The sequence below is a fragment of the Erpetoichthys calabaricus genome, chromosome 17 (assembly GCF_900747795.2).
Source record: "Erpetoichthys calabaricus chromosome 17, fErpCal1.3, whole genome shotgun sequence".
NCBI lineage: Eukaryota > Metazoa > Chordata > Cladistia > Polypteriformes > Polypteridae > Erpetoichthys > Erpetoichthys calabaricus.
In genome coordinates this window covers 76,776,160-76,804,129 of record NC_041410.2, presented here as the reverse complement: position 1 = coordinate 76,804,129, position 27,970 = coordinate 76,776,160, and the positions used below count along the sequence as shown (strand labels likewise).

Here is a 27,970-nt window from a genome sequence, read left to right as displayed (position 1 = left end):
GTTATACAGGTTGCTATTAACTATTCAAGCTACTACACGGCAGCCACTTTATTGCTGTTTCAGGAAGTCTTGCAGTGCCCATTGCATTGCATTGAAAGTCTACAGTATGCCTGATATTTGGAATTGGAATTCTACTTGCATTTCATTTTATCTGCTTATCGCCCCCGCTATGAGTCTAGTCACTATTTTATTGCTTTGATGCCACTTATATCTCCTAGCAGAAATTTATACCATAAGAGCTCTTTAAAAAATGTATTTAGCATTTTCTTTGTGACATAATGTATCACACTCTGAAATTGTGTATGGAAGTCAGCCCACCACTTTTGAGAGAGCTGTTAACACTCTTAACACTGTTTTCCTGCCATGTCTTAGCATCATGAGTGTTGACGAAGATGCCCGGTGGCTAGATTGGGTCACAAAGCAGTTTGAGAGCATTGCTGGAGATGACAAAGAAATTGACCTGGAGGAGTTTAAAACAGCCCTAAAAGTGAAAGAGGCAAGTAAAATCGTTTACCATATTCACCTGTCAAGGCATGTTAATAGTTATACTACAAAGTACTGTTACAACATTTATAAAATGAGAAAACAACAGTCAGCATTTAAATATTAGGAAATGAAACAATAACAAAGAGGTGCCAATCTGTACAAGGTAAGAATATAGAAAAAAGGGTTTCAAAAGGAGAACTTGAGAATAAAAGAACATGAGGCACAACATTTCAAATAGACAATATAACAAAGTGGTCCAAAATTAGAAATCAAAAACACTAAATATTGCAAAATAAACTGATACATTACCACAGGAAACCTAACATATTAGAAGTAAATAATGCAATAATACAAGCCCAAAATAAAGTTGCCAAAATACAGCAAAATGAACCAAAATATTAGAAATAGAAATTATAACAAAATTGGCTGCTGTATTATAATTATCCATCCATTCATCCATTTTCCAACCCGCTGAATCCGAACACAGGGTCACGGGGGTCTGCTGGAAATAATTTTAAAACATGGGTTTTAATTTTAGAGAAAGTGGTGTCAGTATTAGACACAGAAAATATAGGAAATTAGGCCATCAATGGACATACTAAACAGTGAATCTGGCACAACATTAGAAGCAAAGAAATTCAAAATATAGGAAAGTGAGCTCCTATCGCCTAATTTGGAAAATAATCACTGCCCAAAAAAAATAACCCACTGTCTTTGTGCAATTCTGCAGACCTCACCCTGCATTCTTCCCTTGCTGTTTTATGATTAGCCTGTCATGGAGTACATCATCATTGTTTTTGCAAATCAGGATAAAAATATTGTACACCCTACTATAATCAGATTTGTGTCTTTATTTCTTATTAATATTCAGGTCTAACTGGTTAAACCCTTGTTAACTGACTTTTACCACGCCTGTAGTTCTGAGGGGATATTTAGTTTGAACCTCATTAAAAACCTTGCAGCACAGAACTCTGTATAGTCTCCATATCGTCTCTTGTGATGTCAGGATTCCCTTTGTCTGTCCACTGACATATCATGGGCCTTTTTATAGGTTAAAATTTTAAAAAGGTATAAAGTGAACAGGCCATTCTCTTAATATATATACTGTATCATATTTTCATCTTATTGTACTAATACTATTTTTTATTTTGGGCTGTTTATTTATTGCTAAAATAGGGCTAATTTTGCATAACTAGATATTACCCTTCCATCTAATTTGTACATGTTGTTTACCTATTTACTCTGCTAAACCAATGTGTAATATGTTAACATTTGTGATTTTTCTGTTAAATGCTACTGTTATGTGCTCAAAAACTTTAATGCTGGAAATATTTTCTTATAGATATTATAAAGCCTGAGTCATATTTTTTCCTAATCATTGTACTTGTTCAGTGCCAAATTGTATATTGTAATTGTAAATGTTTCAAATTTTTGATTTTGAAGCATTGTCGAAGTTTGTTCTCATTTATTTTATGAGTGCCTTGTCACTGTCTTTCAGAATTGATCTAGTTTGAAATACAGTTTTAAACATTTTAGTTTTTACCAGTATATTCTACTAAAATAAGGTGAAACATGTTATGTTAACATCACTAGAGTCTAATGATTCAATTTTGTGTGTATTGTGAATTCTATCTTGATTTTTTTTTTACAGAATATTAAGTTTAGACAACTTTTGACTCATTTTAGTGCTTTGATACATTTAATTAAAAAGTAATCATTAATTGTGTCTATGAAATACACTGCTTATGCTCTACTATTTCTTGGATTTTGGTAGTTTACATATGGGTTACTAAAATCATTTATGACGATAATTTTCAATTCCTAGTTGTTTATTGATCTACTGTATAACATATTCTCCATTCTTGTACCTTTCTATTCTTAACTAAATATCCTTACTAAGATGTGGCTTATTTGATATTTAATGGAATCAGTTATTTAAAGTCTTTTTTCTACTCATGTATGCTTTTTCAATCTCAGTTCTATTTTCTAAATAACACATACTCGTGAAACTCATTCCTGTCATTTGAAATTAGTCAAGTTTCTTTAACCACAATAATTCTGAATTTAATTTAAGCTATGTACAGTAAAACTACAAATAGAAAAGTTATTTAACAGGGGAGGTGGTAATGGCTATGTACATTTTATAACAAAAGTAGATGGCATTTGGAGTCCCTTCAAGTGCCTCCTTCAGCTTATGGTCTAAAACAGGGGTTGCCAACTCCGGTTCTGGAGGACCACCGTGGTTGCAGGTTTTCATTCTAACCCTTTTTGTTTTTTAAAAGAGTGCTCTGTTTGTGCTGCTAATTAACGTCTTGTGTATTCACTTTAATTGAATTGCTTTTTTAAGATTTGTTTCCTGAATTTCTTCACCGTTCTTCTGAATTGCTTCATTTCTTTCCGTAAATGGCATCCAAACAGAAATGAAATGTGAAGTGAGGGAGCCAACAGAAGACCAACTAAGTCAGGGCCTCAAACTCCATCCAATGTCACTCCAACCAGTTGCTTAATGAGGTGCCAATTCTTGTAGTTAATTAAACCTGCTCTTTAATTCTGTGGCTTGTTGCTGCTCTCGTGGTGCATTAGCAGACAATTCTTGAAATTGTTGATTTTTTCTTTTCTAAGAGCACCGTTAAAATGTTTTCAGGACCTGAGCAGATCAACATTCCCGAGACCTTCATCTTTCTTTATTTTCAGATATTGTATGATGGACACAGTTTGCTGGTCCTATTTTGGCTGATTTTATCTCTCGTTATTGTATGGCTGCTAATTAAGGAAAAAGGAACTATTAAGGTGTCTGAGCCTTCAAGAGCAAGTCAGATAAAATTAGTTCAAAAGAAGTTAATTAGCAGCAAAAACAGGTCACTCATTAAGAAAATGGTTAGAATGAAAACCTGTAGCCACGGTGGTCCTTCAGGACCGGAGTTGGTGACCCCTGGTCTAAAATGAATGCTTGTTATGGTAGTTTCTTATAAGGAAGGATCAAAGTGGGTGGAGTGATAGTCAGTGCTAGAGATGTGGTTATGCTTCATCATCTGGGTCTTTTTCTTCTGTTCTAAAAGTGGAAAAGTAAGATGTTATGAAGAAGCTGTGTCACATCGAGATCCTTCCCAGGTATACCCTATATATCAGTTACACCATGCCCTTGTGGATGACCCCTCTTTAAGCTATTTAAACCAAGCCTTTCTTAATTTCCCTTCCTTTTTAAACAAATCTGCATATACTCCAGCTCAATACATCAGTGCCTTTCTAATGTCAAATGCAATCTTTTCTAGATTCATAAGGCATCCCATTGACCCATAAACCTGGGTCTCTGTAAAATCTGATGCCACTTGTTTAAATATCTGTTATTCTCAGTCCTGTCTAGATTGGCACATAGTATAGGCAGAATTTTGAAGGAAAATTTTGCCTCATGGGTTTTTACCAAACTCCTTATATAGTAAGTGTCTTGTAATGTTGACAGACAATTATTAAAAACCTTATTCATTCACGTGTGGACAATAACAAGCTGATCCACTCTAACTCTGGTCAGGACCTTATTTACATGCCCAGCAGGGACTCTTATCTGTAAGAAAGAAGGCAACAAATTGTATGAGACTCTGTGTCACTGCTGTGGACCTGCATGTCCAGCGGCCATTGTACGTGCACTTCAAAACAGGTAATCCACCAGAAGCTAAACATGTTTCAGCCTGGACATGTTTTGGGTGGGATTTCCAACTGGAGAAGCTTGGGCTGCTGCTCGTAGAGGAGTTAGTGTGACCAGTATGGATACTTATCCTGTGGTCTGTGTGTAGATCCCAATGTTCCAGTGCAGTGACATGAGACATCAAAATGCTCTGTGGTCAAAAATGATCCCTGAAATCTTTTGAAAAGAGTAGGGTGTTTCTTATGTTCTGACTAAATTCCCCACCTTAGCCTGGTCATTCTGATGTCTTAATCATTCCCTGTCCAGTGCTGGCTAACTATCACTCTCACTCTTTCACCACCTAATAGCTAATGTGTGGTGAGTGTACTGGTGCATTAATGGCTGCTGTTGCATCATCCAGGTGGATTCTACAAATTGGTGGTGGTTTAAGTGGTTCTCCACTGTTTATGTAAAGTGCTTTGAGTAGCTTAGAAAGTGCTAAATAAATGTAAATTATTAATTACACAATTAAATTACAATCCGAGGACTGCACGTAAACTTGTAGCTGGATAAGTTCCTAGATGATACTGACACACAATCATAAACCATTTACATTGGTCATTCCTGTGCAAGTTTAGGTTTATTGAATGTTTAATACTTCATTATATGTAAAGACTCGTAATCCCCTCATAATCTGTATGTCTCACACATCAGATTATTAGAACATTTTACAGTGTTTCATCAGCACTTCATTTGAAATTTTTGTCTGAAGTGGGTACAAACAATATCAAATCATGTGTGATTGCGAGTCTTTATGCGGAGTGCAGCTCAGTTGCTCAACTGAATTTTGATTTACCATCCCGTTCTCCCATTACTTTTCAGTTGTTTGATCAAGTGTGCTTTCTTTTTCTGGTCGTTTTAAAACACAGTGAAAATGTCACCAAAGAAATTGGAAGTGCAAGCAGTCTTCTTTTTTTATGCATTTTTCTCATTCTCCATCTAAATCTATAAACACACATATACAGCATTTCACTGCTAGAACATTGAGTGCAAGTCTGTCTTCAAACCATTCAGTAAGTGCAGTAACCGTTTATTGACGTATTCAGTGTTTATTAATTAGGAAATAGGTATGTGACAAATCAAGTCATGTTTTCAAGCACATTTCACAAACGCTAATCTGCAATCACCACTCTAAGGTGCCGTCAGTCTCCTGTCTCTTGAGTATAAAAAATTATCTCCTCTAGACAGCATCAAATAGATCACTAATAGAAGATTTTATTATTTATGAAAAGTGAACAGTTTAATGTAGAAGGCTGTTCAATAAATTGTAGAGTGTGCGTGTAATTATCAATTAAACAGACAGTGTTTGGGGAGGTTATTTTTACTCATTGTAAACATGTGCTTTAGTTTCCGTTTGTTTAGTGTTCTTTTTCATTGGAGCTTTTTGTGAAATTTTGATCTAAAAACATGAAATAAATATTTATGTCATTATCAAATAAAAATATATATTTTGTTTTAGGTGAAAGCCTAACATTTACTGTCCTAGCATAACTGGGACAGCTTAGCTATTAGCTTAATGAACTGTTTGATCTCCTTTCAGTTGTCAAATGTCTTATGTTCTTTTGTTCTTTTGAAGGTAACATGTTAATTTCTGAATGTGAGGCCCACTTAGCTTGTTCACAGCTAGAGCTGTGACCTTCAGAGAAAAAGTTTACTGCCATGTCCTTTTTTTTTAGAGTTAGTAGTTCTATCGGCCAACGTATAGTCATCAATGTCATTGTTTAGGTGTACCTATCGGACACCTCTAACTCTAGGGCTGATGTTCGTGGGCATTATGATTTTCCTGCTTTGAGCTTATGCCTGGTTATGACCTATGTGCCGGTACATCTGTACTACCACAAAACCAATGTAGTAGTCTATATGAATGTTATCATTTATATTATTATAATTAAATTTGTACGTAAGAGTGGTTTACAATTAAATGCTCCTCTTTCATTTAATAAAGAAGTCTGGTGCAAAGTGGAGGTTTTTATGGTTTGCATAGTTAAATTCTTCAGAGAAGGTCCTTTTTAACCTCTGTAATTGTCATTGTTTTCACAAGTGCCTTTTCATTTCCTACATGTTTCTAGGTGCTTTCTTGATTTTTTATTTCATTATTTTCATTAAATTTCATTATTTTTCCAAAAGATCGCATGGTTGTCTTTTATTCTGAAAACTTTCTCTATTAGAAAGATATTTATAAATGTATATTTAACTTCTTTTCTCATTTTTACTGCCTTGTTTTCTAACTACCTTCACATTCAATACAATCTTTTGTTGTCTAGTCTTTCTTTGCAGAACGTTTCTTCGCATTATTTGACTCGGATGGAAGCGGTTCCATTAGCCTGGATGAGCTTCTCAAGGCTTTGAACCTCCTCATTCATGGGAGTGAGACAGACAAGCTTCACTTCCTTTTCCAGGTCTATGATGTTGATGGTATGCGTAGTTTAGTTAAACATAATTACTATATTCAGAGCACTACAGAGCAGTCAAAGAGGTTAAATAAACTTTTTTAATATTTGGGGCTATGGGATTTCTCTTCATTTGAATAAAGAAATTAGTGTTTTTGTGTATAGCAGTCAATAATTTGATTAGAAGTCTGTTTCATCCACTCATTCTCCAAATACGCTTAGTACACAGAAGTGGTAAGCATCTGTCACAGCAACACCAAGCCCAAAGCAGGAGCGAGTTCTGTATTGAAAGCCAGTCCACTTCAGTGAACATAAACATCCACACAGGGCCAATTTAAAGATGTCAAATAGCCTCCTAACCAACACATCTTTGAGGAGAAAGAGGAATCTGGAATACCAGGAGGGAAAACTCATACTTACAGTGACTGTGGTGAGCTCTAAATTTGTGTTGGGCTGTGTGGAGCTGTGAGGCTATAGCTCTAACTACTGCAGCTCTGTGTGGCTTCTAATATTAGTATTAATACTATTATTTATCCCGTATTGCAAAACATTTTGTTATAAACATTTACATTTGACATGTAAACGAGATGGTCGTAATTTTCCTAGTTTGCAATCCAGCATAACAGATTGACAGTTTCTCATGGGAATGAACTTTAGTAATTGACTGTGCTGTTGTTCCTAAGCAATTAACAAGTGTTGCATTCTAAAATGCCTAAAGGCTTATCAGAGGGAAATTAGAAGAATGTATCCTCTAGCAGTTGAGCTTCAGACTTTACCCATATGGTGCTGGGAGCGTCATTTTCATCAAAAGAGAATAATTACTTGAGAAAAAGAAAAAAAGTTATTACTTTCCTGTCTTAACTAAGCTGACATTTACTTGTTTTACTTTCTTCTCAACAGGAAATATGTTTTCTAGCCATGCTCCAAAAGGAAAGGATCATGTTGTAAATGATCAGTAAATGTTGGGTGGTGTTTTGTCTTGGTCCCCTTTTGTATTATTAATATGTAGCTTTTGTCAGAATGCCTCAGATCTCACATACTTACCACTGTTCATAAGGTATTGTACCATATAAGTTCTTCTCACCTTCCCTTCTACATTTATAACCTCAGGGAATTAGGTGTAGTAAAAGACAAGCAGGAGTTAAGTTACACTTTAAATAATGTATTATTGTTAACATTCATAAATAATAATATGCAAAGTACATTTGAATATTGGCAACCATATAACCTGATAAATGTTGATGTGTAGTTTCAGGCGGCACACAGACTTGTTAGTTACTTAAACTGTCTCTAGTTAAGTCCTCATTTTGGTCAGCTTTCTTCAAAACAGGCCGCATGCCTGTCTCAATATGGCTGCCGAGCTGTGCTCTTCATTGTGTTGTCCTTTTCAGTTCATGGTGTGTGAGATGGTCTTTCATCAGTTGGTCAGAGAGAGAGAGAGAGGGGAAAATAAGCAAATTTATAGATTTTCTGTCCAACCCCTAGAGCCAATAGGACGTCATGGTACTTAAAGGCTTCTGATACAAGCCAATTCCAAACAGTCATACTTTAGATCAATGGGGCATAGAATACCTTCACACCTGCCCCCCAAAACCATGTGTTAAGGTGAAGCTTGCCAGCTAGGCAGTCTGGCTTTCCTGTGGGGGTTGATTGAGAGAGTCCCGCAGAAAATCACTTGCACTTCCACCAATCCTGTCGTAAAATTACAAAGAGACTTATTCCTAAAACGGGGGAAGGGGTTCTTAACCATCTAAACATTGCTGTTCTTATCAATGATAGGCATTAGTGTTATATGTTACAAATAAAGACATACAAAATGTTTATCAACTTATATGCAAAATTTCACACCACAACAGGTGGATATGAGGCAGTCTCCAAATTAAATCTATTGCAATGCTTTTGAAATTGGGTATGATTGCTGGGAGACAATATTAATCATATTTGATACTATTCTACTGCTATAATCGTGGGGACTACCACTCAGAAAGTACACCATTGGCATCCAAGCAAAAAATTACATTTGTAGTAACCATTATGGAAAGGTAAGCACGATTACACATGCCATGCAGTTTTACAAATGATGGAAAGCAGATTCATAAATTTAAAAGATGCCTCAAAGGAGGATCTGTGAGAAAGCATAGGAGACCAAATTTAGAGTTAGTCCATCAAAAGAATAACATTCAGCCTGCTGCCTAAAAAAATGGTTAAGTATAGCCAAGTGAATATTTACAACGTGAACAGACAGGATGGTCTGATGGTAAGTCTTCTACTCATTTAGACCCACTGTATTTTATTCTTTTTGGGAGCAGCTCTCAAACTATCTGTTCTGTAATGCTTAATTCCCACCTCATCTCTTGACAATAGTTGTCTCGTTTCTGATAGGCAGTGGCTCCATTGACCCTGATGAACTGCGAACAGTCCTCAAATCTTGTTTAAGGGAGAGTGCTATCTCTTTGCCAGAGGAAAAGCTAGATGACTTGACCCTAGCCCTCTTTGAATCTGCTGACAGAGACAACAGTGGCTCTATTACATTTGAGGAGCTAAAAGCAGAACTAGAGAAGTTTCCTGAAGTCATGGAAAATCTCACAATAAGGTAAATAATGAGTATTCTGTTAAATTAACGAATGAGACCGATCGTGTAATATCACAGTGTCATACAGATTCAATTCTTTGGGTTTGATCCTGTTATTACTTAGTGTCAACTTTAGAAAATAAGTTTTCTAGTTTCATTCTTAGTGGTAGTTCAGTATGTGACCCATGCCAAGTATCTAACCCCATGCTGTAAATGAAATATATACAGTATAAAAGTAGGATGCTGACTGTGGACCAGTTTGTTTAATTTTACAGAATAACAAACCCTCAACTGAAATTTAGTCTCCTATGATATTTTGATTTAAAAGCACAGAAACTGAAAATTACTTTACATTCAGAGCAAATCATAAGGAAAAAAATATATAAAGTATGGTAATTGTTTAAGTATTCAATCCCCAATCTTTAATATTTTGCAGAGGCATATTATAAAGCAATAACATCTTTAAGCCTGTTTGGCTGAGCATGTACCAGTTCTTCACAATGTCCATTCTTCCAGGTTGATTTTCTTTAGGTGCTTCGGGTAGTCAACTATTGCTTGTGCACTGCAATTTTCAAATAGTGTCACAGATTTGACTGAGCTATTGTAGGATATTCAGATTTATGTCCTTGAGCCACTCCAAGCTTACTGACAAAGTTACTTAATTTTGTCCATTCAAAAGATGAACTGTCACTCAAGCTTCAGATCACCAGGTTCTCTTGCAGTAATTACTTGTATTTTTTACTATTCATACTTTCTGTTTTAACAAGATGCCCAGTCCCTGCTAACAAATGCAGCTCCACAGCATAATCCTAACACCACAACCACACTTCATTGAAGGTATAGTGGGTTTTTCTTTCTGAAGTATGGGTAGTGCTACATATCCACAACACATACCACTTTGGCAAAAAAATTCTACCTTGGTTTCATCTCACCACGAAATGGTTTATCTTGGTCTCATCTGACCATGAAACCCTTTCCCACATTGAATTGAACTCACCTAAAGCATCTTGGCAAACTCTAAACATGCCTTCACTTGGTTCTTTTTGAATAATGGCTATTTTAATGCCATCCTCTAATATAGACTGTCTTATGCAGAACACTTGATGTATTTGATTGATGCACCTTTCCTAAAATCTCAGCTACTAAGCTCAATAACTCCTTTAGAATGATCGTGGGACTCTGTAGCATCCCTCACAAGTGTTTTTGCAGAGAAATTTTGTGGGATGATCTGCTCTACGCAGAGCTGAGTTATTTGACTTTCTGATAATTGAATCTCTCGCACCTTAACATTAACATACACACAGATATACACTCAGATTGTATTCACACAATTATCTATGAGTGATGCCTAATAGCCAGTCACTCTTCAGTATTCCACCTAGGACCCCTTTCACATAAATATGTATGAGTGATGCCTACAATGCCTGTCACTCCTCGGTACTTCACACAGAAACTCACTGTCTCCAGTGCTAACAACATACAGGTGTCCCTGAGACGTATGAAGGCTCATACACTATTTGGTTACGTGCCATTTACCAACCAACAGTGTTTTACATTCCTTCAATCACTCTAGATTTAAAGACAAAGTACAGAAATGTAATAGTAACGTGGTATTTTTTAAGGTATAATAATACCTATAGAAGAAAGCATAACAGAAAATATAATTGATAGCAAAGTGTGGAAATATATTAGAAAGCTTACTGAAAATCATCAATGTCAAGAGTGGATGTTGTCCTGGGTGGCTTCTTGATTCAACAATTGGTGTAATGCATAAGTTATATTCTCTGACGTCTGGATGAAATGGTCTCTGTCTCTCTCTGTCTCTCTTTCTGACGTGTCTTGCTCTCTGACGTTGCATGTATCGGTCCTTTTGAGAGGTTGTTATTTATGTTAAAATCACACATGGCATTCCAGAAGATGTGACATTACACACCTATGATTGGTTAGCTGTTCTGGTGGTAACTGGCTTTGAACCTGTACATATTTGTTCAATCTCTTACTGTGCCGTTCTTTTTACCATCCACCTCAATAAAAGCAGAAGTGTCTGTCTTTGTGTGCCCGTGGTTTCTATGTCATTGCAAAAGATGGCGCATCATGAACATTTTTAGTAATACATTTCATTACATTAGTAATTCCAACAGATGGCTCATCACAAACATTAACACTCCTTTCAGGAATCCCATACTAAATGGCATATAATAGAGACATATGTATTGCATGGTACACTGCAAACATTAACACTGAGGTCTACATTAATTGCTTAGATTTCAACTTGTCTTAGACAGGTTGCATAGCTAGTTAAGGAACATAACTTGTCTGACCATTTTAACTAAAGACACTGTAAGTTCCTTAGATAAAAGAAACAGATTAATTAAATTTATAACTAGTACAATACAGTACTAAAAAGTATTACTAGTACAATACAGGAAGAATGTACAAATGTATTTAAGTACTAAATTATTAGTCAACAAGAGAGAATGCTTTAATGGAAATTGCCTCCATACATTAGTTAGTTAAACTGCATTAAGGGTCCCCTAAGATCCTTATTTAATTGAATTCCTTTATAGTTCATCATGGTTCATCTGAGGAAAATTAAAACTTAATATATGCAGTCTGTAGTTTCAAAAATAATTTTATTCTCCAGGACATAATACATAGGGTGCACTCACATAGCACTACTCTACCCAGACTAAAAGGAATAAAGGATTTTAAAAAATGAGCATTTACTTTAATGGAGACAGATAAATGTAAATACAGAGGAAAGGTAAGCACAACTGAAGTAGAAACAAAATAATAAGTCCATAACTACACTTGTCTTCCCTCCATGGCTTCAGAACCACTGCCTGGTGTGGTGATTTGTCCACCTGCTCATCTTATAGTACACAAACACCTAATGATCCTGTCACCCTTCTCTTGCTTGCCTACAGCTTAACTCCTGACTTTATTCTTACTGGGGCTCCGGCAGGAAATGTCCATTAAAACCCCTCAGAAGTTATTTCCAAGGCAATCCTTCAAACGTCTTTTGAGGTCAGGAACTGTTTCTATAAATCCTGTAGAAAAACTTCTCTGCTGGCACTATTTTTTCCTGAATCCCTAACCCCAATTTAAATGTAAAAGAGTCAGATACTCCTTGTACTCCCCAGGTGACCTGCTTTCCATGATATGCAACTCCTTGCTGCCAGCTATTAACCTGAGAAACACTTCTTCCATTCTTATACTCATCCCCCTTTGCAATTCGTTTCATTCTTCATTCACACAGTAATTCCCTCAGCAGCACTCTCTCCACAAGTTGGTTATGCTTTTTCTGCTTGCATTTCTTCTTTTCACATGGCCACCCCCTAGTGCATATATACAGTATTGTAAATGAAAAACACAACAAGGCATAAAGAGTTGGGTCACCAAAGATAACCCCATATAATTTCAGGAAAAAATAATAAACACAAATTAATGGTTATGAGTTGTGCTAAGCGGAAGACCCAGGTCCAGGTGAGCAGGAACCGGAAGTGACATCACTCATCAGCCCACTGTAGATCACCAAATTTGCAGATAGAATGAGATGGAAGGCATTACCCTCGGCGTGGAGAAGTATTGCCGGTCAACAAGACCAGAAGTTGTCTCCTAAACATATATTTGTGACAATCTATATACAGCTTAAGTTTCTTATCCTGACTAATAGCAGCAACAACTGGCTTTGACCATCCCTATAATATTAGCAGTGCAGTGCAAACATCTTCCAAAAAAGTATACCAACAATTTAACCTAATGCCACAGGTAAACACCTCACTCTGCCCCACGATCAATTTGGAGATTCAGACTACCTGCTTAGAAATGTTATCACCTTTGATCCTATCCATGTGTGAATCTGTACCTGTGTGTTTTCAAGTGAGTTTTTCAATTCTAAACTGGTTTATGCAGACCTCTGCTGAACAAAGCTGTTCTATAGCATGATGTCAAGCTGTCAGTCTATCTGGACATCGAGAGTTAAAGCTTTCTGTGTTCTTGTTTGCCCGCAGTGCTGCCAATTGGCTGAAACCTCCAAATATAGACAGGAAGAGACAGACTCCACGCTACCTGACGCCAGCATATTGGCACAATAACAGTCGCAAGCTTCTCTTCCTCTGCTGCTACGTATGCCTCAACATCCTGCTCTTCACACTTGCTGCACTGAAGCACACTGCCTATGGGATTTGGATCATGATAGCTAAGGGCTGCGGTCAATGCTTGAACTTCAACTGTGCCCTCGTTGTAGTAGGTGGTACTTCCAAATGCTAAGAAAGATGGATCATTATAGGTTATGAAATGAAGATGCAGCTGCCAAAGAGTGTTCTTCCTGGGCAGCATATATACCCAAATATACAAATAAAGACACAAGCATATCCACAATGTTTCAAATGTTACTTAGTTTATGGAGTTAGCCTGGTCTGTTTTTGTTAGAACGACTGCTGGGCTCCATCTCTCAGAACAATAGGAATTCTATAGTTATAGCTACACTCACTAGCTCTCTCTTGTGTAAGCAGGTCCTGATGCTACGGAGATGCCTGACGTGGCTCAGAGCAACATGGGTAGTGAGGATATTGCCTTTAGATCAGTACGTGATACTCCACCATTTGGTGGGTTATGCCATCTTTGGATTTACAGTGGTTCATACAGCTGCTCATGTAACAAACTTTGGTAAGATTTTAAAGATTCAGTAGAACTTGTGAATCTGCATGTGTTATATGTGAAAAGAACCCATACATTTTTGCATTCTTGTCATGGCATACTGTTGCACTTCTTTTATGTCGAGATCAGTGGTCCTGACTAAGAACCCAATGAGCTTCCAGTTCTGGGAATACCTTCTGACCACCAGACCAGGAATTGGCTGGATTAGTGGCACTGCATCTATCACTGGAGTCATCCTGCAGCTCCTCATCATTCTGATGCTCGTCTGCTCAAGCACATTTGTTCGCCGCAGTGGCCACTTTGAGGTGCAAAGATGATTATTTTCAAGCCAATTAGTTGCCTAACTCTGTGACATCTTTGATTATAGTTATGCTTTCCTGCTTTGCAGATATTTTACTGGACACACCTGTCTTACATATGGGTTTGGCTCCTGCTCATATTGCATTGTCCCAACTTCTGGAAGTGGTTTGTTGTCCCTGGAGTGATTTTCTTACTGGAAAAAATTGTTGGCTTGGCTGTGTCTCGGATTGGAGGCCTTTATATTGTGGAAGTCAATCTGTTGCCCTCTAAGGTAGGATTATTTGCTGAAGAGTCACACATGCTGGCACCTTATGAGACCTTGGATCTTTATAAGCAAAATCTTATTTAACACAAAAATGACGCTATTCAAATGCAGTTTGTAAAGTGGCCAGATATGGAGCAAGCAGAACATACCATTCACATTTTTAATTTATTCTTCACATAGAGCAACGTTTAGGTGCTCCAGGACTAGGTGTTCCTGGTAAAGCCTACACTTTCTCCTCAGTAATAACCTGAACACAATTGCGCTAATCCAAGGCCTATTTTTCATTTAGATACTTATAGGCATATGTTCATAAATCACTCAGAATGCCTTCACCCCACCAAATGCTCTTTATATGACTTTCCAATGTTAAAACCCATTGTCCCTTTTTGTCCTGTCTCCATTTACAGGTAACCCATCTTGTTATAAAAAGGCCACAGTTTTTCCACTTCAAACCTGGAGATTATGTTTATATAAACATCCCAGTGATAGCCAAGTATGAATGGCACCCATTTACCATTAGCAGTGCACCTGAGCAGCAAGGTAAGCATAAAAAGGTTGCAGAACTGTGATAAGATTTTTTTCTCAAGGTTTGTATTGTAATTGAGTGCCTTTCACAGACACACTGTGGCTTCATATCCGGTCACTCGGCCAGTGGACAAATAGGCTCTATGAGCACTTCAGACGGCCACAGGTGATGATCCCAGAAGCCAAGAGGCTCACAAAGAGCTTACAAAACAAGCCGAAGCAGAGCCAGGTCAGTGACAGTGATGGTTTCCACTCTCTGAATTTCATTTTTTATTCTATTTCAGGTTTGCTCCTTACAATGTCTATAAAAAGAATTTATCTCCTTGGAAGTTATCACATTTTATTATTAGACAATACTGAATCACAGTGGATTTAGTTTGGTTTTTTTGACACTGGTCAACAGAAAAAGACCCTTTAATGTCAAAGTGAAAACAGACCTCTACAAAGTGGTATAAATTAATAACAAATATAAAACAAAAAATGATTAATCTACATAAGTATTCACCACCTTGAAGTCAGTATTTAGGAGACGTATCTTTGGCAGCCTTGTGCACAGGTCTCTGTCAGCTTTGCACTTCTGGACACTGCCATTTGTCCTCATTCTTCTTTATAAAAGCTGCCCAAACTCTGTGTGCACTCCAGGACATTCACATTGATGTTTTTATGCCAGTCCTGTGTAGCTTTGGCTTCATGTTTGGGGTAATCTCTCCCTTATATGAGTATTTCACTTATTTTACCCTCACAAATCTTCCAAGGCCTGCTTCAGAAAAGCATCCATACATTCACCCATGATGCTGCCACCACCGTTCTTCACTTTGGGGATGGTGTACTTGTAGTAATTTGCAGTATATCTTTATGTTTATTTGTGTGCCAAAAGTTTTGTTCTCATCAGACCATAGAACCTTCTTCTAGCTGACTTCAGTGTCACATGTGCACCTTCTGGAAGCCTCTGTGCATTTTTTAAACAGTGGTTTTCTCTTTGCCACTCTCCCGTTAAGTTACAACTGGTGCAGCTCCCGGGTAGCAGTTGTTGTCTGAACAGTCTCTTGAATTTGTATCTTGTAACTCTTTTATACTTATCGTAGGTTTCCTGTCTCTTTCTTTTTAATAATGACTGATTTAACTCTAGACTTGGATATTTTCTTGTCTTCCTTCTCTGTCTGACTTGTGCTTCTCAATCCCCTTTTCACAACGTTGGTTGTAGTTTTATTTTGTCTTCCGTGTGTAGGTTAGGCCACCATACTGACTCGCCAAAGGTTGAACCTTCCGGATAAGGTACATTTATACTGTAATCATCAGAAGCCCTTGACTACACACAGGTGAACTCCATTGAACTAATTCTGTTACTTCTAAAACCAGATAGCTGCACCACTGATGATTTAGGGGGGGGGTCATAATTAAAGAGGGTGAATACTTATGAGGTCAATCATTTTGTGTTTTATATTTGTAATTAATTTAGGTTTCTTTACAGTGATCTGTTTTCACTCTGACATTAAAGAGACTTTTTCTGTTGATCAGTGTTGAGAAATCCATTTGAAATTTTTTGTGATTCAGTGTTATATAACATTAATATGTGAAAGCCTACAAGGGGATGAGTACTTTTTATTGGCACAGAATCATGCTTAAAATTTCCAAGATGTATTTCCACTTTGGGCGGCATGGTGGCGCAGTGGTAGCGCTGCTGCCTCGCAATAAGGAGAACTGGGTTCGCTTCCCGGGTCCTCCCTGCGTGGAGTTTGCATGTTCTCCCCGTGTCTGTGTGGGTTTTCTCCAGGTGCTCCGGTTTACTCCCATAGTTAGGTTAGGTGCATTGGCGATCCTAAATTGTCCCTAGTGTGTGCTTGGTGTTGGTGTGTGTGCCCTGCGGTGGGCTGGCACCCTGCCCGGGGTTTGTTCCTGCCTTGTGCCCTGTGCTGGCTGGGATTGGCTCCAGCAGACCTCCATGACCCTGTGTTAGGATATAGCGGGTTGGACAATGACTGACTGACTGACTGACTATTTCCACTTTATGCACCATATTCCATCTAGTCCTATCCAATCTAGTTCAGAGCCCCTACCCAGTCCAGAACAGATTTTGGGTAGATATTTGACTGAGAATGTTGCATACTGAATTTGATGCGTAGTATGATGGGCTTATTGGCACATTAAAGTATGCTCTGCTCTCCTCATGACAGCAATGGCCCTTCAATTTCATGGACCATAATGAGACAGTGGCTTCCAACAGGAATAAGCATATTGAATTGACATCCTACAAAATCAACTGGCTTCCTCAGGGAGGATCACCACAGGCCATGGTTCAGGCTGAGAATGGAGAGTGCCCTCAGCTGCAAGAGGTGAAAGATGGCACTGATTGTTGCTTGCTGTAATACATGGCTTAATGCTTCCTTTAATGTTGCTGTCTTATACAGTACATTGTGCCAATATATGGAACTTCCACCTTTCTGTTCAGCAGGCTTTAAAATAACCACAAGGTTTTTCTTTACATGCAGATATCTCTCAAAATAAATGAAAATCAGAGATTTTGTAATGTCAAGGTGAGTTATTGTATTCCTCTGTTATGAATGCCAAACAAGCCATTTATACACACGATTCAGTTCACTGGTGACTGACTTTTTCACCAGTGCTATGTGGATGGCCCTTATGGAACCCCAACACGGCGAATCTTCACATCAGAACATGCTGTGCTGATCGGAGCTGGCATTGGCATTACTCCTTTTGCTTCCATCCTGCAGAGCATCATGTATCTGTAAGAACTTGTTAGTTTACTCTTTCATTCATCATTTTTCATACAGGAGAAACTAAAGGAATTTTGTAATTGCAGGTATCGCATGCGCAAACAAAATTGTCCCAGCTGCAACTATTCCTGGTGTGAAAACCTCAAGGACCATGAAATGAATTTAAGAAAGGTGAGATTCACAGAGGACAATAAGTTCAGTGACACCGGTGGGCAAAACTGGACAGAAAAGGTTCACAGAGTCTTTAACATTTCTTAAAAAAATTGGGACTAATTTTGGATATTACAGTTGGATTATTTTTTTATTTAATGGCCATAGATGTTCTGAATCTACATGACTTACAAGGTATGAATATTGTTTTCATTAAATATCTGTATACAAATGAACTCTTGATGTGTTAAAAGAAAAGAAACTGCTTTTATGGACATGATAACTGTTGTTTCCAATTTCAGGTGGATTTTATTTGGATCAATCGAGACCAGAAATCGTTTGAGTGGTTTGTAAGTCTTCTGACCAAACTTGAGATGGACCAGGCAGATGAGGAACCTGAAGGCAAGTCTCATTTGGAAAGGCTACTGTCATCTTGAAACAATATGTTTTAGTATTTGTGTTTTTCTAACAGATTCTTCTTAGAAATCTGAGGTATGTAAGGCTGGAAAATACTTTAACCTTTAAAATGTTAGCCTCAAGGATTGCTAGAAAAAGTGGAAATGGACAGAGTGAAACTGGCACAGAACCTGTTACAATGAAGGCTACAAAAGAGAGTAAGACTTTAACAGAGAGTTCTAGTGATGGCTTAGAGTAGAAATATTCAATCGCTCCTGAAGTTTTCCAGGTGGCTAAATTCAGGCAAAATTCAGAACTAAAGTGACTTGCTTTTGAAGTATCATGAAGTGCTTTAACTCACTGCTGGCACATTTTAGAAGAATATATATTACTAGCCAACCCGCGGCGTAACATACGCCGCATAATTATGTATTGATGGGTGAACACTTGCTGAACGACACAGTTGTCCAAATGGGGTGGGTTTGTGGATACCACTGTGAGTGAATGAAAAGATGGACCTCTGGAGAGAGCAACATACAATTGTCCGTGACTGAAAGCGGGATCATCTGTGACGATGGAGGCCACGCTGGTGAAAGTTACTTCGTCGGTAGGGATAAGTTTCAGCACTTGTTCATTAAGGTGTGGTGAGTATTCGTTGTTGACGCTTAATATAGCTTGCTTACTGAGTTGTTCCGGAGTCACAGTTGAGAAACACTTTTTTAATGTCTTTTAAGCACAGGGAAAAAAATTAACATGTGAAACATCCGTAATGTAATAAGCCACCAAGAAAAGTAACATTGCAATAATGCACGCTACGACCCGATCGCTGTAAACAGAAGTGAAAACAAAATCGAGGCCGGTGCATTCTTTAACTGCCTTGTAGCGCAATGGTAGTGCTGCTGTTTTGCAGTAAGGAGACAGTGGAAGATTTTGGGTTCGCTTCCTGGTTTCTCCCTGTGTGGATAGCGCTTTGAATACTGAAAACACCGGTATATCAATGTAATAAAGTATTATTATTCTTATGCATCCAGCACTCTGTCTCTCGCGCGCTTGTATGCGTGTGTGTGTCGCTCGCTCTCTCTCGCTCGCTGCACGCGTTCCTGCAGGCATACCAGTAAGTGAATGAAAACATGGAACTCTGGAGAGAGCAACATACAACTGTCCGTGACTGAAAACTGGTTTTGGCAGATAAATTCACATCTTTTTGAAAGTTTGGCCCTGTGCCTTATTAATTTTCATTGCAAAGGCAAATCTAACAGGAAATTGTCTTTGCTCAGATGCAAGCGCAGGCTCTCTCTCAGCAGCACGCGAGCTCCCTCCCCATCTGTCTCTCAGAAGCACGCGAGCCCTCTCTCTCTGTAACATTGCAGCAGTTGTATAAACACTTTTTTTTAAATGAGTTTTAAGCACAGGGGGAAAAAAAGAAACATTTGAACAAATCCGAACTTTATGTAAAAGCCAACCAAGATAGTAACATTGCAGGAGTTCACCATTTTTAATCAGGCGACTGACAGTAGTGGAGTAAGGCACAGAGAAGGTCCGCTGCTGAGAAAGCGTCTCGACTGTTGCAGGGCGGTGAAGCAGGTGAGACGCTAATGAAAAAGAGGCACAGGGCTTATTGGTTTTTAAAGACTGCTTCCTTCATTGTGTTTTAACCTCAGTTTTAAAGGATTTCGCGGCTCTCTCTGTTGTGCTGCCTGTGTGTGCGCGGCTCTCTCTCTCGGGCTGCCTGTGTGTGCCTCTGTCTTTCTTTGGCGCTGCCTCTGTGTGAACCAAGGTTCCACTGAGGTTGACTAATGAAAAGTCAACGTGGCTCAGAGCTGCATGTGGAGTGTGGCACAGACAAACAGAAATGACGGCATGTTTTCCAAGGCATCGCGTCCGAGTTGGTGGGCGTGGCTCTGCGAGTTGTCGTCGTAGCCAATGGTCTTAGAGTTGGTGGGCGTGGCTCCTTCCTGCGTGCACCATGGGTGTCTTACTTGTCGGCGGCTTAGTGAATCCACGCCCCTTCCGGCGTGCTTTCCATGGGTGGCTACTTGTCTTCCGGCTTAGTGAATTATATATATCGATTCTGTTGAATATATAGTAGATAATTTTTTTGGAGTACTGTTTATAGGTTTATGGTTCAGGTGGATAGATTAATTGTTGGGGAACTGTTCAGAAGATTTACTGATTAATGGATATGGTTGCTCCTTTTGTTGATTCCACAGGCCGATTCCTTGAGATGCACATGTATATGACTTCAGCTTTGAGTAAAAATGACATGAAAGCCATTGGCCTACAAATGGCCCTGGACCTGCTGGCAAAGAAGGAAAAGCGTGATTCAATCACAGGCCTGAGAACCCGCACCCAGCCAGGCCGCCCAGACTGGAGCAAGGTAGGTAGACACCAAATTTGGACATACTTAATGAATAATTCAATTCAACTCAGTTTAATTTTGTATAGTACTCTTAAGGGCTGTAACAAGTTCACAGGTAAGTGCTATTACAAAAGTTACAAACCACTAATTACATCATGAGTACACATAAAGATACATAGGAAGACAAAGCATCTCTAAACTGATTATCATAAAGGGATCCTAATAGTATCTGTCCATTAAATAATTGTTCAACTACAGCCAGTTGACAATGGGGGATAAGAAAACAAAAACTATTGTCAGTAGCACATCTGGAGAAAATACACCTCTTGGGGTCCATGGTCAGTTATAACAGACAAAGTCAACCCATCTTAGACAGATAGCACAGCTAGTGGCATATAACAGAGACATACTGTAGCAACCTGACGGACACACAGATACTTAGACACTTGTCCTTTTATTAAGGTGGATGAGCTGATTTCTGTCTGTCATGCAGTTACTCTCTAATGGATGTATTCAGCATTAACATTTACAGTGTAGTGTGTCCATCCAGTTGCTATGTCTCTGTTATATGCCATTTTGTTTGTGATGTGTCAACATACATGAGCCAGGGATGAATCCCTAACTGTATAGTAACATAGGAGACATGGTTTGAATCCTGCCTTAGTCCATATTAGGACTGAATTTTCATATTCTTGCAATGACTTTATGAAATTTTAATTTCCAGGTGGTCTGGATTCGTCTTGCATCCCAAATGTTTACTAGGTTTGACTGGCACCTTTCAACTGGCAAACTGCAATAAGGAAAACATTTCTGTCAAAGTAAATCTAGCAGCAACCATAGAAAGTAAATTATTCATAACTTATAAAGAGTTTAGAAATAATACCAAACATATAAATGTGTAATTACTAATAACAGAAATTATTTAAATGAATGTAACAGCTGATCTCTAAAATGTAGTCCTATAATCTGCCACTACATTGGCAGCAGAGGTTCCAGAGATGTCTGTTGCTTTAGCAAGGCTAATCATAAGCTCTACTCCAATGGACCTTTATTATTTGTACTTTTTTTCAAACATCAGAGTAAATATGTTTTTTAGCTTCTGGGCAGGCAGATGTAGCATTTTTTCATTAGTAGCAGGAGTTTGAGGGTCATATTTGATAATATGCATTCAAGTGTATTTACTTTAACTGTTTTCTTCAATGTTGTCCAAGTCTAAAATGCCTGAGAGGAAAGTAATGGCAACAAATAGATTGCTAAATCTAAAATAGGAAAATGCTGTAAATCAATAGCAGAAATTCATAACTAATTTTAAAGCACTAACGGCTGTATTTAGGTGGAAATCGAAAGCCCTTACCACTTTATAACAGCCTGTTCAAGAAGTTGAAGTTTTAGCTGACTTGTCATGACATAGCCTTTAACCTTAAGCAGAAGACATTGTAGACCGAAGGACTCTTCTTTTATTATGGACATTTTACTATCTTAATAAGTAGAATAGCAAGACCTCAAACAGTTAGTGATTGTTTAGTAATTCCAGAGTTATTGAAGTTACATTCTGACAATTCCTAATGTTTCAGCTTTTTAAAATATTTAATACACAGATACACAAAACAAGCATTAAACCAGGATTCAGGCTACCAATTAGTAGGTCAGTTCAGTTATGTGCTAATTGAGAGTGTCATGAAAACTGAACATATATATTTTAATGAAAATTTCAAATATAAAATATTCTATTTTATGATGATTGAATCAACAGTTGGTTTCATATTTTCCATGGCTTGCACCACAAAGTCCTTTAATGACTGGTGCAAAAGAAGCATGATTAATTAGAACAAATTGTGTTCCCATAAAAGCAATTTCAATGGTTCATTGTCCACTTCTTCAATGACCTAACTGTTAGTCAGAGTATGCTGATACCTTTTTTATCAGAAATCATTGACCCTCACTATTCACCCCACTACAGGGAGTGCCTGTGCCCTAGAACTGTTACCATTTGTCCCTTTGCCTGAAGTTTGTTTGGGTTCCCTATCAGACCCCAAAATAAAAGATAGACAAATAGGTCCAAGAACATTAGAAAAATTCCCTTTATATGTTCATTTAGCTCTTCTGTAGGGGCTGGACTTTTGTTTGTGTCCAAAAAAACATGGTTTCTTTAGGCTATGTGTTGATTTAAAAAACTTCACATTTTTTGCCAAATTAAATTAGACCATGTATCATTTTCACTAAAATTGTACTTAAAAACAGGGTTGCATCTTGTTTGTATGTGAAAAGAAAGTATTAGCAAAAATCCATTTAATACTGCTAGAGGACATTATGAATTGAGTTTGTTGTTTTCCTTCTGAATCATTTGAATTGTTTAAAACGTATTTATATTGTATTTATAATCAGGTTTAGTGTACTTGAAGGAAAAATTATAATAATAAATTGAATTAAAATAAACTGATTAGCAAGCAATGCCATTTGGTTTATCCAATGTGCTAGGAATATTTCAGTTTTTAGTTAATAATATTTCTGTGATTTCTCTGTTTTTAGGTGGTGGTTTATATTATATTGACTTTCATGTGTTAATAATTATAATGATCATCTCTTGCAAGTTCTTGAAGCTTTTAAAAAATAAGTAATCATTTCAAAAATTATGAAAGTGTAGTTTACTGGAGACTTGTAAATTGAAGTAGTTTCTTGTCTAATCTGTCTTGGATTATGTATCTGAGTAAGCTGGAAGCAGCACTTGATCCTCCAGCCCCAAATTTATGTGAAGTATTTTGAAATGTTTCATTATTATGGACAACTAATTCAAAATGTTAGCATAATTGTTTTGTCTATACCCACTTCCAGACCAAAAAAAATGTAAACAGATTTTGAAAGGACATGTGAAGCATTTTGGTTCTTTTAGAAATTGTTCAATTTCTTATTTTTCAAGATGTTCAGATGCCAATTTGCATTTTGGTATCAAAGTGTATATGTCAGATGAAGGTGTGGGGAGCAGGGTTACTACAAATAGTCCCTCATTAAAAAAAATAGCCAATGTGTCTTTTACCAAGAAATGTTGGTAATAAAGAGTTATTTGCTATTAAGACTGTTTTGTAGAAATACAGACCAGTAGGAGGGAAAACACTTGTATTTGTCATTTTAAACTTGTATCTTAACTAAAGACAGGTATATTTTATAATTCTTAGCTAATTTAATTGTAGAATTTCTTATTATTCATGAGATTAAACAAAAACAAAAAGTATGCAGTATATATAATACATCTACTATATAATAAAACACTAAAGTCTGTGTGTGTCCAGTCCCTAAGAACAATCTGATTGGTCAGTTTGGCTTTGGTGACAATCAAATAAGGAAGTGCAAGTGTGAGACAGATGAGGAGAAGTAAAGGCGTAGGAGGCACTCTGAGAGTCACCTTCAAAGACTGGAAGTATAAAAGTGGACAAGAGGCAAGCAAGGCACCCCAAAATGACAGAGATTGAGAAGCAGGCCTTACAGGAATGAGCTCAAGAGAGGGACCACCAGTCAAGAGAGGTTCAGATACACAAGGATGCCAAAGAAAGGTGACGAAGGTACATGTAGGGCAAGAGATATCAAATATTTTAACATTTACTCTATTACATGTCTTCAACAGTGGTGAATGTATTTATAATGATTTTGGAGTCTGTGTCTATTGAACCAAAACAGCATTTGTGAGATCAGATGAAAAGAGTTGACTAACAATGGATGCTATGGTTCATTCCAAAGGTGTTCAATAAGTCTGAGGTCAGGGATTTGTGCAGACCACTGAAGTTCCTCCATGTCTTAAGGGGCCTGGCTTTGTCCTTAGGGGTACAGTCAGGAAGGTACAGAAAAAGGCCCCGTCAAACTTTTGCCACAAAGTTTGAAGCTCACAATTGAGTAAAATGCCTTTGTATGCAGTAGCATTAACAGTACCCTTCACTGGAACCAAGGGGCCTAGCCCAAACCCTGAAAAACAGCCCCATATCATTATCCCTTCTCTACTAAATGTATAGTAGGCATTCTGTGGTCTGGTGGTAGCATGCTCCTGGCATCTGCCCAACCTAAATTTGTCCATTAGACTGCAAGAAAATGAAGCATGATTAATCACTCAAATCCATTTCCACGGCTTGGCCATGGAAACTTATTTCATGAAGCTCCTAACACACAGTTCTTGTGCTGATGTTGCTTTCATAAGTAGTTTGGAACTCTTTTGTGAGTGATGCAGCAGATGATAGGCAACTTCTATGTTCTACGTGCCTGAGCTGTTGTTACTCCTAGACACTTCTACATAATACAATACTAGCAATTACAGTTGACCAGGGTAGATCTAATGGAGCAGAAATTTCAAGTACTAACTGGTGGCAAAAGTGTAATGCTATGACAGTGCCACATTTAAAGTCACTGAACTATTTAGTATGACCCATTCTTCTTGCAGTGTTTGTCAATTGAGATTGCTGTGTACTTGATTTCACTCACCTTTTAACAATGGGTGCAGCTGAAATACATGAATTTAATATCTTGAAGAGATGTCCACATATGTGTGGCAAAGTATAGTGTATATATATATATGGCATATTATTTTTTATAGTATATAATGATTAGAGTCTAATACCAGTTTCCTAAAGATATAGGTTACTAGCACCTGTTAGTTTAACTTCTGAAGAACATATCAAGCACAAAGGAGGAGTATAGTTCCTACTTCTGTGGCTGATAAGTTTGGCACTGCAGTGTGGAAATGGGGTCATGATTCCCTTGTTGCTGGAACTTCCAGGGCAAAGGAATTAATTTTTTGATATACATGGCCTCCTACTATTTAGGATTTTGAAATGTACAAAAAAATCATGTGAACATTGCAGTAGAGCTAAGACTGTTACATGCAATTTTAATTGTTTGCTGTTTTCTTAACCTGTGGCTGAATACAATTGGAATGTCTGTGTAATTGAATATTGTAAATAATTTAACTCTGTCACATAAAAAAATTTTACTTTTGTTTGGTGTTTAATTTCCCAAAGTGGAACAACTGAACTTCACAACTACAGACAGGTAAGGTACAGATATGATAGTTTTACTACCTTTTTCAGTTTTGAAGTATCAGATATACCAAGACTCCATTATATCTGACAAACGACTTGGATTTATTTAGTTTTGGACAGCACACTTTTAAAAGCGCTGTTAGTAATACAAACATACAATGCACAAAGACAAACATACAGATAGATATCTACATTCTCATGTTTCTGCTTTTCAGAACGGCTGGAGCTGCATGTTAACAAAGGTTAAATGATGATTACATTTTATAAAATCCAGTGCATTTAGTATTTGTTTTTATCTTGTTTAACAGCCACTTAATTAACATTACCCCAATATGATTTCAGATTTCTCTCAATATTATTAATGTCAAAAAATTAAAGTATGTGAATACAAGAGGAATGCTACTCCACAATAAAGTGCAACTTCAAATTTATTATTATGCATACATATCATCATATCCCATCATTCTCCAAGAAAATTCAAGGACATGGAGGGCTGCAGCCTGTCCCAGTTAAATTGAGCACAAGGCAGGAAACAGCCCTGGATAAGATTCCACTCCATACACTCAACATACAATGACTGATTTGAAATTGACAATCAACCTAACCAGCATGTCTTTAGGGATGTAAAAGTAAAATCTGGGTACCCATCGGAAAACCCACAAAAGTATGGGAAGCAGTGAACATGTAAACTCCAACAGTCATATGTAAGCCTTGGAGTAAAATTCTTACTTGCACCTCTCTCAAACAGTAGTGCCTGTAATATCATATACCAACTACCACACAGCAATTTTATCGACAATTTTGGAACGATGTCCTAACTTTTGAAAAGTTCTGGTTGTGCCAGAGTTCCTTCACTACTTATTGATGGGCTTTATGGGGTTCCTCGGTATACTGTATAAAATGAATTCTAAACAATGTACTATTACTGATCTGTACCTACCAACAATAAGATTCTGCAGATCCTTTGTTATTTTCTTTTGGACCTTGGTTATTTCTGCCCCAAAAAATCTTAAAGTAAATTGCTCAGAAACAGTTGATTTAATTTTGGGCCAATCACAATACCTTTGGTTTATGTTGGGTGAAGTCAAATTACCTTTGTGCATGGTCTAAAATGTGACTGGCTAAATATGAATGCAGTTATAATCGATGTGCACTCTTGTGCAACAAAGGTATTGATCTTTTCTTCATTATTTTCCTTAACTGCGGTGGGATGGCGCCCTGCCTGGGGTTTGTTCCTGCCTTGCGCCCTGTGCTGGCTGGGTTTGGCTCCAGCAGACCCCTGTGACTCTGTGTTAGGGTATAGCGGGTTGGACAATGACTGACTATTTTCCTTAATATAATATATTAGTTCTTCACTTAAATATTGTTAATTACAAAATCTTATTAAAAGTGAAAAATAGATCAAACATGATTCCTCTTGATTTCAACCTTAACATCAACAAAAGATACAATTTCAATAAGGGTATGTTGATTTAAATTAATTGGTGAAATTCCTGAGGACTGGAAATTGCCAAATAGTATCCAGTTATATAAAAGGATGATCAGGCAGATCCAAGTAACTATAAGCCAATAAGCTTAATGTGCATCATGGATAAATTAACAGTAACAAAATGTGGAAATGTGATGCGCTGTGAATACTTTCCGGATGCACTGTATATGATGTAATGGAGGCATTCTATGTGACTACTTAACACAGAGCAAGGAGCACCAAATTTTTGTGAAATTGGTTTAATTAAATGTAATATTTAAAGGAGGGATGATAGCAGAGAGAATAAAATAAACAGAAACCAAATCAAACCCTAGATAAACCATCAAATCTGGCTGAATAGTTTCGTGACTGTCTATTATGTGGGACGACTTACTGGGTAACAGCGTAAACTTCAGTGCCTCAAGCCCCCACAATTGCCTTTCCACTAAACTCCCAAACTCTCCTCACCTCTCTTCCTAATCTCTGGCCGCACAACCATCCTGTTACTTGATCATTTGTTCCAATGAAACTGCAACCCTATGGAATTACCACCATGTTGTGTAGAATTACTTTAGAATGAAATAAATTTCTTTATGTGCTATTGCTTTAGAAGCAATAAGCAAATTACAAACCATTATCAAATATTTTAAATTTGGTTTCTTCTCCTTCTGTGTCTTCCAGGTATTTCAGAAAGTGGCTGAAGAAAAAAAGGGCAAAGTGCATGTGTTCTTCTGTGGATCGCCAGCCCTAGCTAAGGTCATCAAGGCTCAATGTGAACAGTTTGGTTTCAAGTTTTATAAAGAAAACTTCTAATCACAAGTGTGATCTTACAATCAGCACACTCAGGCTTGAACTTCAAAGGCTTATTACTTTTTTCCAAAATGTTGACACTCTTTGTCTAAGGCACATTTTTAACAATAGCTTGTTGCCCTCTGAGGCTACCTGGAATTTAGTAGCCA

At 37.5% G+C, this 27,970-nt stretch overlaps 1 protein-coding gene across 1 annotated transcript; it reads left to right on the top strand.

Moving 5' to 3' along the window:
- The first annotated feature begins 376 nt into the window (after positions 1 to 376).
- nox5 (NADPH oxidase, EF-hand calcium binding domain 5) lies at positions 377 to 27,965 on the top strand. The gene is made up of 15 exons (XM_028823184.2): positions 377 to 496; positions 6,433 to 6,583; positions 8,941 to 9,151; positions 13,144 to 13,378; positions 13,648 to 13,801; positions 13,922 to 14,097; positions 14,181 to 14,363; positions 14,765 to 14,897; positions 14,975 to 15,111; positions 17,372 to 17,416; positions 17,504 to 17,628; positions 17,704 to 17,788; positions 18,070 to 18,169; positions 20,374 to 20,540; positions 27,693 to 27,965. The coding sequence occupies exons 1-15, from the start codon at positions 377 to 379 to the stop codon at positions 27,822 to 27,824; spliced, it is 2,154 nt and encodes a 717-aa protein (XP_028679017.2). The 3' UTR covers positions 27,825 to 27,965.
- Positions 27,966 to 27,970: the final 5 nt, after the last annotated feature.